This window comes from Ciconia boyciana, chromosome 6 (assembly GCF_034638445.1).
Source record: "Ciconia boyciana chromosome 6, ASM3463844v1, whole genome shotgun sequence".
Lineage (NCBI taxonomy): Eukaryota > Metazoa > Chordata > Aves > Ciconiiformes > Ciconiidae > Ciconia > Ciconia boyciana.
The window spans coordinates 45,084,634-45,098,934 of record NC_132939.1 but is presented as its reverse complement, the minus strand read 5'-3'; the positions used below and the strand labels follow the sequence as shown (position 1 = coordinate 45,098,934).

The 14,301-nt window shown below is 38.3% G+C and overlaps 1 protein-coding gene across 7 annotated transcripts in view; it reads right to left on the bottom strand.

Annotated features, from left to right (window-relative positions):
- Positions 1-2,178: 2,178 nt before the first annotated feature.
- MIA2 (MIA SH3 domain ER export factor 2) overlaps positions 2,179-14,301 on the bottom strand; it is a 45,584-nt gene continuing 33,461 nt past the window's right edge. For 3 of the 7 annotated variants that reach the window (XM_072864656.1, XM_072864655.1, XM_072864657.1), the window contains 10 exons: positions 14,227-14,287; positions 13,860-13,895; positions 12,830-12,897; positions 12,018-12,100; positions 11,519-11,650; positions 9,493-9,645; positions 7,375-7,506; positions 4,501-4,577; positions 3,865-4,090; positions 2,452-3,024 (listed from right to left, as the gene is read on the bottom strand). In XM_072864656.1, the coding sequence (XP_072720757.1) occupies positions 2,873-3,024; positions 3,865-4,090; positions 4,501-4,577; positions 7,375-7,506; positions 9,493-9,645; positions 11,519-11,650; positions 12,018-12,100; positions 12,830-12,897; positions 13,860-13,895; positions 14,227-14,287 (1,120 nt within the window). In that variant the 3' untranslated portion in view covers positions 2,452-2,872. The other 4 variants (XM_072864652.1, XM_072864658.1, XM_072864654.1 and 1 more) reach the window with 4 other exon arrangements.

Genomic DNA, 14,301 nt, shown 5'->3' with positions numbered 1-14,301 from the left:
TGCACTTGTATTGGGAGTGGGGCCTTACAAACTCAGTGACATTACTTTGGGCTTGCATAATCCCAAATGGGATTTTAAATTTTGTTTCTTTTTAGGAAAAACAAAGAAACAGCGATGTCAAGTTAGTCTTGCTGCATTCCAGATTTAGCAGCAGAACTTGGAACACAAGCCCTCAATTGTTAAAACTGGATTGCTTTTTCTTTTGGGGGGAGACGGGGACTTCCCTGCATAAGCACTTGTGTGACCCTTCTCAGTTAAACGTATCTAAATACTTGTCGGGTTACTACACCCTGCTTCCTATTGCATAAATCTGAGCTTGTTTTTAAATTGCTTGTCTGCAAATAAAATTTTGGGCTTTTACTGGGAAGAAAAAAAGAAAGCCTGAAATTATTCCATTCTTTCTGCGGGATGATCTAATCCATGCTTGTCCTGCATTATCTTAGTCGAGCTAACTTGTGTTTTGCCTGCAGCTTCCAATATCATTGTGGGCATAGAGTAGATAGATTGTTTTGGTGGAGGAAGAATTGTTTTTTAAGTTAACTTAGTTACAGGCTAGAACAAATATTTAACCCACACAGAGAAAATGCTGTATTTGTTCAGAAAATGTAGTTACATTCATAAGTAGTTTGCAATCCTTAAGGTGAGTTGGGGGAAAAAAAAAGGGTTCTTATGGTGGTGGTATTGTCAAAGTAAGGACCGGTGTGCTATCCGCTGGTTCTGTGTACAAGGGCAAGTTGATAGTCAGCAGGTCTGGTTGTTCCTGGGACTGATGTCAAGGCCAAGGGTAAAACTGAATAGTTCCTTTTAGAATCCTGGTGAAGTCTTTCGGGCAAACTTAGAGCCTTTAGAAAGCAACTAATTGGCTAAAAATGATGCAACAGCTGAATTAAGCTAAAAAGCAGTTAAAACAACTTAATATGGATGATGCTTTAAAATGTCTTGTCAAAATTTCTCGTTGAGTAGCTCAAGTACAAAGGCTTAGCTAAAGGCCTTTGAGGACTAAACTAGAAGTAGAACGGAGAATAAATTGCAGGCATGGGCCATGGAAGAGTTCTGCTGCTGAAATAAGCCTGTGTGGAAATACGGGTAGGAGCAGGAGTACTGAGCAGTGAAAAGAAAAAGCTCCTTTGGCAGACTCAGCCTAAGCAATTACAAAAACAGTGGGCTGGAGATTTTTTTTTTTGTAACTTCTAATTATGGGGTGTGGTGGCTGCATTTATATTAAAGGCTGAAACTGTGTTTTTTGTGTGTGTGTGTGTGCATGTGCAGAGAAGGGGGGGATGGCAGTTGAACTGCCCACTGCTGCTACTGCAAGTAGGGGCTGGCTGAAACCAGTTTCCTTCTTTATTTATCTTAAAGGGTCCTTTACCAAATGACTGCATTGTGAGCAATTACATGGTTTTCAAGTTGAAGCTAAAGCAACAGAAGAGCCAACAGCTTCAAGCAGAAGTCTTTAGATTGTACAATAGTCAGGAAAAATGGAGCTAGGCTCTGTCCAGATCCAACACGGGACTGAAATGCCTGTGCCCTGGCTGCAGGCAAGTGGATTGTGCCTGTTGCAATGGCCATTACCACAAGGGAAGAAGCAAATAGTAACCTCACATGAAGAGGTGGACAAGACAACAAACCAACTACTTTTATAGGCACAAAATTATTAAAGCTGCAGTTTGCCACTTTTCTTGTATTTTTTAATTCTGCTTTTTTTGTGAAGCCTAAGCAATCACTACAAAACATGCATGGACACAGTCCATGTCTAAAATTACGTTTGGGTTTTTTAAATGCTTGCTGCAGCAGCATGTTCTTGACCACTTTTGTTGCTTTTTCTGCCAAGTGCATTAGGTATATTTGCTTCTGTGCTTGTTCTAGACAAGAAAGAAATTCTACCTTGCCTTGCAGTTTTAATTATATGTACTATGTGTTAGGATGAGCATGCCTACAGAAATCTCCTGCCCCATCCCGTGTGGCCATTTGGTTGATAAATCTTGAGTCCCCTCCAAAGTTACAGTTGCAGGAATTGGGAAGTGGGTTTTTTGTGCCACCCAGCTTCCCAAATGCCAGTGTTAAAATCTGAAGACTAATAAACTGAATTGATGTTGAGACAGTAAAAAAACCCTAGTAATATTGCTGCAGACATGCATCTTCAAAGGAAAGGGTCTGGTGGTGCTGAAAGAATCACACAGCTATGACTCCTTCCTCCCATGTTACAAAAACCCCATATACACATCTTCAATAAAACACAACCCCACATGATTGGTTTTGAAGAGTGATGGGAGAGCTGCTCTACATTTCTGCTTCCCCTTCCCTTTCACCGTCTGGGTAGGACAACTGCCACTTTGCAAAGCTTTGACAGCTCAAAGATTATCTATGAGGTCATTAACAGAGTTACAAATGTAGTAGGGAATGATACTAATTCCTCTTCAACTACTTCTATAGTACCATGTTAACACTGACATTGCCTTCAGTTTCAGTAGACTTTTATTAACCGTTTCAATTTGTTTTCACATTCTATTCATAAAGCAGCAAGCATCACTTTTGGCATGCAGAGAGATTCCCTGTACAGCTAAACAAGGACAAAGCAGCTGGACTTTTAAAATACGGTTCACATGATTTAATTTTATACACCTCTGAAGAGATTACTCAAGTTAGAAATACTTAATTTAAAATGACTATTGTACAATGGAAATCACTTATTCACAATATTCATAGTTATCTCATTCTTTATTTACAAAATACTATCCTGAGAATTTTCTATTAAGCTTCAATTTGAGCAAAGTAGTTTATATATACCTAAGTAACAATGGTTACTTAACATGAGGAAAAATGCCATTAGAAGAGTACAGAAATGGTTCAGCACATTGCTCAAATGACTCCGTCAAGTCTCTTGCTGTGGTTCTGGTTGTTCTACAGCTGATGGATTTGACTGAGGTGGCTCAACTCTATTTTCAGGAGGTGGTGGTGGAGGCAAAAATCCAGGTCGTTGAGGTGGATAGTGAGGATAAGATCGCATTGGAAATGGATTTCTCACTGTGACAGAATCAGAGTAGTCCAGTTAATCACAACGGCAAACACATACCTGCTCCTCCTACCCCACATACCTTACTGCTCAGCAATGGCCTACCTAAATAGAAGTCACAAAGTAGACCTAGGTTAGGTGTTATGCTCCAAAGAGACAGAGGTGCTAGGAAGGGGGAGGACAAAATGATCGCTCTTCTCAGTAGTTACCTGCGAGAGGCTCACAGCAGCAGCCAGTCAGTGTCTGTTAATGGGCTGCTGCTGCCACCATCACCTTTGGTCTGCTGTAGCAGCCCTTGGCTGTCACACCTTACAGATACTTTGCAAGGTAATGGTTCAGCTCTTCACAGCTAATCAGAGAACAGGAGGAGGCAGAAAGAAGCCCTTCAGTCTGATACTTACATCTTGCTTCACTAATGCAAACTCCAAGAAAAACAATTAACAAGTACGCCCCAAATGCATGGTTCTGTATGGACGCTAGCATACCTCAAAGCTAAAGGATGAAACTTTAAGATTTATGTATGATGCAACCTCACAGGAGGAAAAGGATTAAGGTAAGCATCTACTTGCTTTCCTACCCAAAAAAGAATCCTTTAAATGCTGAACAGTGTGTGTATGTGTATTTTCCAGCCAAAGCTAGTATTTGTAAAAACATTATCAATATGAGCAACTGTGAGGAAGAAAGTGTACAACACAATTAACCTTCACCAGAAAAGATGCTCTTGGTTAGTTGAATTGAGAAGTAGTACATGCAAATAAAGATTTAAATGTTCACCCAGTGTGGTAACTCACTACCTGCACAAAGCACTCATGTCCATCAACTTGAAGCAAACGCTGGCAAAAGCTACGTACTTGGCATTGGAGGGCGCGGAAGCCCGAAGTCTCGTACTGGAAAACATTCACGTGGTCCATACATGCCAGCAGGAGGAGGGGGAGGAAAAGGGGGCCCTCGTCTCATGAAAGGTGCTCTAGGATCTACAGGCATCAACGGAGGTCTGACTGGAGGGAAGGGTGGAGGAGCAAACCCTGAACTGACGGCTTCACTTTCAGATGCCAGCGACTGATCAGGTAGTGAGTTCTGCAACACAATGAAAACAGGGAAGTTAGCTTAGGGAAAGGGACAAGGAGAGGGAACATCGCCAGTCCCATCAGGCCTACTTTGATGTAGACTGTCACAACAGCTAACAGCTAGTTCCAACTCTGCCTTAGCTACGGCATAATCCTGAGTAAGGCTGTCTATGTTCAGTGACCATCAGCTTGACCATAGTTTCATCTTTTGGGTTATAATTAATTTTCAGCAGGGATTATATTAGTCACACATACAAATTAATTCACAAGACAGTAAGTGCTGCGATACAAGTACACATACAATTTTATAATTTGGACTGCACAGTGCAATATGTGACCAACCTACTAGAGACAAATTTTCCTAAATATTTTACAGAAAATGAAAGCGTGTTTAAATCAAGTTTCTGTTTAGCTACTTACGCTAAGATTAGAATGATCTTTCATCCCATTTCCACTTGGTTCTGTTCGTGGGCTATTTTCTGAAGATGTTTGTCCATCTGTACGCAAAAGTTAAACAAGTTATTCAGTGGTAACCTCCTTCTCCCCACCACCGATTTCAGTATTTTTTCTGAAATCAGGATATGTAGGCAAGGAAAAAAAAAAGATAAAGTGTCACTGTACCAAGCAACTGTTCTGCAGGCAGACTGAAAGACAACTGAGGAACACAAAGCTATGCCTGAGTATTTTCTCCAACTTCTGTACAGGTTGCACATGAATTACAAGATTGCAGCTTTTACCAATGTTTCTTGTATCAAAATAAGGCTTTCTTCCATTTTAGTATTTTTTTAGATGTTAAAAAGTGCATTTTCCTAGCAATACATCTTAAGATTACTGTAGCAGTTCCATTTTTCCCCTCCCTCCTGCTAATACTTTATTTCTTCGGTAAGTCCCACTCTGGGAATGACTGCACTATGATACGCTCTTGGCATAGAGCTCGACAGCAATCCTATTCACGTTTGACAAAAACTGATTCCTTCCATAGTTGCTAAACATCAAGGAGACTTTCAGAACTACATCAGTTCTGGATAAGCATTCAGAAATAAGAATAATCATCCTCATATTTGCTGTACTCACTTTATAAATTAAGAGATAAATAGGATCTTCAGTCTTTTTACCTTTATGCTTCCCTGAGAACAAGTATTTTCAGTAACAACTGGAGAAAAATATTAAAGGGAATTGTCAGAGGAGAATCTGACTGGATATAAATATACAAAATATATACATTAAATGTACTCCTTTCTTAAAAAAAAAAAAACAAAAAACAAACCACCAAAAAAACTCCCCCCCTCAAACCACCACAAGACCCAAAACAACAAACCTGAGATTTGAGAAATACTGCTTTCTTACACTTCTGCCTAAATAAAGATGATAATACTAAAAAGCACAAGACCAAAACAATACTTCTAACAAGGGACAGATTTTTCATCTATATGTTGAGTTTCTTCTCCTCTGAAGCAAACATAGTTATCTCCTCAATGAACAGATAGGTCTTTTAAAAAAAAAAAAAAAAATCTAAATTCCATGACATTTCAAGCAGGCCCTGCCTTTGTTGAAGATATTGTCACTTAACAATCTGAAGCATTTTAACTGCTTATGTCACACAGAGAATATTCATGCTTTGATACTTACATTGCCTAACACTTTCCATTTTAAATCCTTGTAAAGTTGCTCACAAACTCTGTCAAGCTTTAACCCTTCTTTCTGACAAGAAGTTTCCTGCTCCAGGTATCAGCCTCAAGTTTAAAGTTTTTGTAGTTAGCCACCTCAGCTTAGGAAAATGCATATTATTTTGTTCACTTTAGATAACATTTTCATCATCTTGCTGAGAAAGTGTAGTTCATTAACTCTTTAGCGTTAGAGACTGGATTTCAGTACTGTGAGACATGTTGCTGTTCTGAAGTCAGCTGGTATGTGCTGGATGGGGTGGGGTTTTTTAATTTGTTTGGGGTTTTTTGCTATGTTTACAAATACTCACCCAAGTCTAGTGAAATTATATGCCTCTAAAAAGCAACATTCACATATGCTTAACGACCTGCTAAATGCTGGCAACAAGGTTATCCAAAATCCTGTTTCCATTAAGTAGGTTTTGAACTGCCCAAGAACTGAATACAGCTTTTTAATTTTTTTTGTTGCTTGCCAGCAGCTGAAGAAAAGGGTAAAAATGGATACAAGAAATGAGTACAAAGACAGTGCACTTCTCCCAGCCTTTCAGTCAGCATCCAGGTGCTAAAAGAAAGACCTCCGTGGAATACAAAGTAGTAGAAGGCAGAAGTGAAACCCAGAGAGGCTTGGGAATGGGGGTAGGAAGGTGAGTGGCTGTACAGGAACAGAATTGTCTTGCAGTAGAGAACAGTTCCCTGTAAAACCTGAACCTTCAACCTGAAACAGAACTCAGCATTCCCAGTTCTCACATTATGACACCAAGTAACAAAGGTTCTCTCTCCTACTGCCAGAAACGGCAACAAAGATGGTAACTTACTGCTAATCATGAGTAACTGAATACTAGGTGGCAAAGTTTCTATTGTGAGTTTAATGGCTTCAACCTAGCTGATGACTCAGACACATGTGACTTACTGGGCATTAAATAAGGATGAAAATTGTTTAATAAGTATTATGGTTTTAAGCTCTTAAACTGTTTCAGTGATAAGGTTTAAGTCACCAAAACTTTGCCTCTGAGCTTCTGGCTGTTGCTAAGCGTCACAAACTAGAATTTACGTAATTGGCCAATTTAAAACAAATGGTACGTGGGTCAGTGAAATATGTGATTAAGTTGGGGGCAACTGCACTGTGAACTACAAAAAGCTGCAAGTATGGTAAACAGTTTGAAGGAGGCAGCCTCAGGGCCTAGTTCAGTACACAAAGCCAGTGAATATTTGAAAATTTTGCCATTATTCTTTCAGTCTTACTGACTCTACCTCTTTCTAACTTTACCAAATGTAGTGTGGAAATGCAAGTAAAGGTTTGTGATATTTTAATGCTGTGGTGAGCCTCCTGGGAGGGGCCAAAACAGACTCAAGGCCAAGCCTGAATGGTTAACACAAAGACCAGTGAAGGTGGACAAATAAAATACCTCATGACTACCATTCACTGAATCCCACCCGCCTGACAGAAGAGACTGCTATTGTTGATAATAGGGAAAGACTGCATCAAGGCTAGCAGGTGTTAAAGTGTTTTTACACAATGGAACATCGGGTCTGTGGAAGCTATAAAGTTGTGTTCTTACCATGACTTACTACATATACTCAACCTATACTGAGATTCTCCATTTGATAGTATCATGGAAGCAATTCCCACCTGTTTTATCAAAAGACTGCACGTTGTAAGTTCGCAGTTCTGCTGGTCCAGAAAGTCTTCCAGTATTTGGAGGATTAGGGAAAAATCTTTCTTGTCTTCGAGGAGGAAGAACTGGATCAGTGTAAGGCTCAACTAACATTGAAGAGATCACAAAATAGGTCAGTGAAGATTTATTCCCCCCATTCCATACAATTTTAGACCAGCAAAATTCTCTGGATATCTTATGCTCTTGTAAATATCCAACGTGACTGTTAATCAGGGTGAGCAAACAATCTTAAGAAACCCCAAACATAGGAATCCCACCACGTATATAACTATAGCTTATGTTTCTAAGAAGCTGCAAAAGAGAAAAGTTCATTGGTTTTTGGTTTAACATACAGCAGAATTTTGAAAGTTATGATTACCTAAGTTGTAAACAGTGGGGCCTTGAAACAAAGGGTCAGCACAGCAATGAAGGTCAAAGGCAAAACAAGTTACTATACATTTTAAGCCACACTTAGATAAGTTTCCCATTATGTTTCATAGTGCTATAACGTGTTTCCACCAACTTCCTTGCATCAGATCTAGCAATCATGCAGCTACAAGACAAATTGTTATCAGTGAGATTCAAGTGCAAAGATGGGGTAAGGCAGCTCAGGTCAAGGCAACAAGACTACCCCTCTGCAGTGTCCTGTCCATAGACTGGATCTGGCAAATGAGAAACTGCATCCTGAGTGGACATCCTGAGTTTTATAATCAGGCTTTCACACAGATGTGTGGCAACTACAATATTCCTTGCTGCATCTAATAATTTAGGTGCTTTAATCTATGTACTTTACCTAGTTTTTAATTTTTTTTTAACTTGTAGCATTTCTGCTTCTTTATTACACATGGACAGGAAGGTTGTCCCTCCCCCTACATTGTTTACTTTAGAAATAGCAGTAGTATCCTCTTTGATTCATCTCTCTCTTCCTTGACTGATAATGTGGAATACAGATGTTTAGCTAAGAATTGAGAGTGAAGACTGATTTTGTTGTTGTTAATTATCAAAGAGGCAGTATCAACATGAAAATATGTACCAACAGGATGACTGTACCATGGTACTCCTGTACTATTAATATCATTTTTTTCTTTTTTAAAAAAACACAGTATTTTTCAACATTAGCTAGCTTTTATGTATTTATTTATTTAAGGCTAATGTACCATTACAACTTTTTACTTTCTCAGATCTCTTAGTAATTATCCAGCCCAGACAGGTCTTTTGATGCGCTAAACAAGCCCCCTGTAAAATGATGAAACGAAACAGTTGATTGTACACTGCTAGTACCAATATACATTTAAAATATAGCATAGAAGAAGTGCAAGTGAACCGCACCATTCAAGAAGGGGAAAAAAACTACTATTATGTGCTGGTTTTGGCTGGGATAGAGTTAATCTTCACAGTAGCTAGTATGAGGCTATGTTTTGAATTTGTGCTGGAAACAGTGTTGATAACACAGGGATGTTTTCGTTACTGCTGAGCAGTGCTTACACACAGTCAAGGCCTTTGCTGCTGCTCACCCCACCCCACCAGCGAGTAGGCTGGGGGTGCACAAGGAGTTGGGAGGGGACACAGCTGGGACAGCTGACCCCAGCTGACCACAGGGATATTCCACACCATATGGCGTCATGCTCAGCATATAAAGCTGGGGGAAGAAGGAAGGTGGGACATTCGGAGTGATGGCGTTTGTCTTCCCAAGTAACCATTACACATGATAGAGCCCTGCTTTCCTGGAGATGGCTGAACACCTGCCTGCCGATGGGAAGTAGTGAATGAATTCCTTGTTTTGCTTTGCTTGCGCGTGCAGCTTTTGCTTTACCTATTAAACTGTCTTTATCTCAACTCACAAGTTTTCTCACTTTTACCCTTCTGATTCCCCCATCCCACCGGAGGGGGAGCGAGCGAGTGGCTGTGTGGTGCTTAGTTGCTGGCTGGGGTTAAACCACAACTTATTAAAAAAAACCAACTTTCCAGTGCAGTTGCACATGCAGTTACAAGAAAACATTTCATATTTTTAAGCAAAAAATATTTAAATATATACACTACAAGTCAGTAAATCCATTTTCCTATAGATATGGTAGCTAAGCAGATTTTTATACCTGGTGGAGGCAGAATTATCCTGCGTTCTCTGTCCCAAGGAGGAGACAGGGATCCAGTATCTGATGGTGGTCTGTGGGGATCAGTTAATCTATCAGAACTCAGGTCTCCTCTTTCATTACCAGCTTCATACATGGCAGTTGGTCCTCTGGATCCTAATTGAAGAAATCAGATAGCTATTTACTCAGGTATTTAAAATCATCTATTATGGCTTTCTTCATTAAGTCTGAAAATAGTAAAATAAATCATGGAATGCCAACACTGTCAAGATACGAGAGACGCATGGCTCCACAGGACTCTCCAGCTGTTTGCTGATGACCAGTTATGGTGGTTTGTTTGGAATAAAAAAGTCTTAATTCAACAAGAGTGCAATCTAGAGTACCTGCAATTTAAAAAAAAAAATCATTTTAAGAGCTTCGGTTCATTCGAATCCGAGAAACTAGTGCCCTCACGATAAATCTTCTTCTCAATGCTAAAAAACCTGCTGCTAATCAAACTAAAAATTAGCACACTGAAAGTTAACACCCTCATTGTAAGAAAATAACCACATTACATTCAACACTCTTCTGGTTCTTTCTGATTCTTTATTCAAGAAAAAAGTAAGAGAAAACCAGGTCAACACATAACCAAGTGCAAGAGAAACTAACAATGAGTGATTTTAGGTTGCAAGCTTCCTTTAAAAGAGATTTGGTCTGAAAAATGACAGAAATACTGAATTCTGGTATCATTCTCTAATACTCTATCCTAAAATTCAACGTAAAATTTGAAGCCATTTCATGTCTTCTGCAAAGTGAGATGAGCACGGTAATTGCTCTGTAGCTGGCATTATTTAAACACATCATTTGTTTAATCTGCCCAAGTTACACTAGTGCTCCACTGTGAAATGGGCAGTAGTTATGCCTTTGCATAGTCTCTTTCCTTGCTTATATTGCATCCTGAAATCCAGTTTTCACTCTTCCTCACCAGCAATAGCTGAGATACAATTTAAAGATACATTGGACAGCTCAGTTTTGTTACTTACTGTCTCTATACAGTCAAGTATGACTTTGCTTGTGTGTGGTATAGCTACAGTTGAACATTCAATCTCAAGCTTTTTTCTGACTTAGAAAATCAATCAACTTTCATATGCACCTGGATATGCTTTTTACAAAGAATTAAAGTAAATAAATAGTCCATGCTGGTCTTTTAAAAAAATCAATGTTGATTAGCGAAATCCTTATAGAAGAGACATTTAGACATATTTCCCATGAAATAAGTACAGGTTTCAATAGGTGTAACAGTAGCAGTAAATTAAATAGTAGCTTTATTGCCTGTAACAGATGCTGAACTTCATTCTAGCATTTATCTACGCTATTTCTATCAACATCAAAAATATGAAGGGTGTTGTTCTTCCCTTACAACGCATGACACCATGGCTTGCTTTCACCTACTCCTCAAGCTCTGCATTTTACTCCTTACACACAACCTTCCTGGTCCCTTTTATCACTAGGGAAGAAACTGCCTCCAAGTGTAATGACTGTGTCAAATTTAGAACAAAGGGAGGAAAACAATTTACCGAATCAGTAACATTCTAGTATCATGACCCCCAATAAAACTGTCTCATGTTTTTGACAATGCAGGTACCCTCTCCTTCTCTCACCGACTGTAGACCAATGAGATGGAAGTGGCAGCATTTTTCTTCAGAAAACTGACTTTTGCTTACTTTAAAATCCTAAGTTTATTTCAGCAGAACCCCATTTGTCCAAGAAATAAAAGATGACTGATTAGGTTTGGCTTTTCACTTTTCTCAATCTATGCTTCTGAAGTGAATCCACTGACCAACCCACTAGTACCAACTAAATTTTCCATTGTACTGTTACACATTAGACTGCTTTAGAAGCAACAGGAAGAGTTTGTCTAATTAATTGTTTATATTGAATTGGTTGTTCTAATACTTTTTGTCACCAGCAAGAGGAAAAGGTGTGACAGGTTTATAGTAGAGGAGAGAGAAATCCAGAATAGATACATTTTCAAGGTTAAGAATTGTACCTCTTCCTCCTCCTCCACCTGGAAGCATAGGTGAAAGCCTTAAAGGACCCTCCAATAAAGTTGGAGGGGAAAGAAAAGCTCTTGTTTCAGATGAAGGCCGGCCCATTGGTGAGGGTCCATATGGGGAATGCTCTGGAACAGTTAAAACAAAATACTCAAGTTCACAATATTTAGTTTATCAAACTGTATAAAGTAATTTAACTTCTCAGGTGACGTTTAAAACTAAATTGTATAAGTGAAATGAAAATTGTGCTCCAATTACCATGTGTATCATATTCCCAGTCTACTCTCATCGATACTACAAATGCACTTAGTTTCAACAAAATACTTGACATGACCTAGAATCACTTATGACCCAATTAAATTTTTTTTTTAAATGACTGTTATTTGTACATACACATGGCCAAGATAGTTTTCAAACAGTTACATATGTGTGGTCTTGGGAAACAAAACCATAAACCAAAACAATTAGGCTCTATTTTACAATTCAATACTGTACCTCTGCCAAATGGTCTAACTGGAACATCAAGAGCGTAAGGATCTTTTTCTAAAAGGTCAAGTTTAAATTCTGTTTCAGTTAATCTGCAAATAAACAACAAAAAAGTAGTAAATAACCAAGAAGTGCAAAAGTTTTACTGGACTGCACTGTGTACTGCTAGGCTTTCTACTTAAAGGGTTAATCAAGCAAGGTATTTTATTGCCTAAATAATAAAAAAAAAAAGACACAAGGATGTCACAGAACTCTGAATTTAAGAATTCCTGAAAGTATTTCTCTATGCTGCTGTATTTAAACTGTAATTCAGAAGTTCAAGTGGCATGTTAGATGTCACAATTCCTAGCATGACATTACTCTCATGAGTACTCTAAATTGCATTCCAAGTACTAGTTAACTTCACACCGAAAGGTTCCTCACAACCACCACCACCTGATCTGCAAGCTCAGTACTAACTTCTGAGATAAGCTGTAAAATCATTAGGTAACCATGACTTCTGGTTGATGCATACTTATTTAAAACAAACAAAAAACAAACCCCCAAAATCTTTGAGTTCTAGTACTACATTCTGCTTCTTTCCTGAAATATTTCAATGCTCTACATAGTTCTTAAGTTCTTACTTTCTTGCATGTTACCATTACAGGGATGCTCAAATGACTCCCTTTCTTTCAGAACTCCAATGCAACACTGTGCTCTCTCTGCCCTGTTTGGACCACAATGGATTAACATAGGTCTAGAAAACACCAAATTGCTTAAATCCAAAACATACTCACGTGCCAAATTGCATTTGTTTAGAATTAGATCAGGACTGCACTTACTTTTGTCTGTTATGTGCATTTTCTTTTTTTATATCATTGAGGTGTCTTTCAGCTGCTCGGGCTGTCAGCTTTGGGGAGGGACAAAAATCAGATGCTTAGATATTGCTATTTATTAATTAAATGCTTCATAAATGTGACAGGTCCTAGATCCAAGACATTTTTTTCCTATCTGAAGTGCGTGGACTGTATTTTCACAAGATATGACTCGTGTATAAAGCACATGAAACAGAGCCTCACATACGTCACCAAATGACATTAGCAGCTCTGCTACCCAAATTTTTGAGGAATGATATGGCTTTCCTGCAGGTTCTTAAAACTGCAGAAATGAAATTCTTTGGCTATAGCTGCTTTGAAGCACCTACAGAATATGGACAAGATTTAAAGTCTCAAATTTTATATAAGAGTTTTATTTTAAAATCATACGGTTAAAAACTGTAAAGTTATGACCACGAAGCGCCATAGCTTTTAACAGGATTCTATCTTATACAGACCATTCTGTGAAACTGAAGAATGTATTAGTCAGGAGATATTTTAAAGTTTCCTGTTTGGGAAAAAAGGTAAAAATGGATTTTGTAGCAACATTCTTAGGAAGCTGACAATGGAACATACTGTTCTCACAGGACATAACGTCTTGTATTAGTAGATAAAAGGAGTGAAGTACATCCAGGGAAAAAATTAAAATGGCATTGAAACAAGGCCAAAAGCTTTTATTATTAGCAAAATGTCACACACTCGTTAAACGGTAACATGTTATTCCAGCAGATTTATTGCTATAGCAAATAATACTGTAATATCATTCTACTGTGCTCATAGGTATCTGGCTTAATTATTCCAACTATTTTATATGATTAAGTATTTTTAACATGCTTTTGTGTATTCCTGCAAGAAATCTGTACGTTTAAAGGTGACACAGTAGAGTTAATTTTGGTTATCTGTTTTTAATAAGAAACAGAAAAGTGATAAAGCAAGTATTCAAATCACTAAAAAGGAAGATGCACAAAGTTCAGAAAATTCAGTATTTGGAACTTACCCAATTATCATGAGCTTTTTTCTCATGCGAAGTAATCTGTGAAAGAGAGATTCATTAGTTGATTATTAATCTAAAAAAGAAAACTTGAGTATATGATCTTATTTGTAAATTTAATGTGTGTGGATAATTTATAATGTGATATCTAAACTTAAAATTTAACTTTTTAATAAAGTTATCTGGTGATCTCTGCTATGAAATTGTGTCAGTCAAAACCAGATGGCATTAAGAAAGGGGGGGGTGAGAGGGCAAAAAAACACCCAACAAAACCAAGCCAAATACAGTATCACAACCTAGCTGAAAGTGGTATTTCAGATGCAATAACATCCTTCCTACTTGGCACAGATGGTAAGTAACACAAAGTACACACCTGATTCTGATAAGAACGAATGGTTCTTTCTAGCTCTTCTTCAAGATCTTTTGCTCGCTGTCTGTAACAAAATTA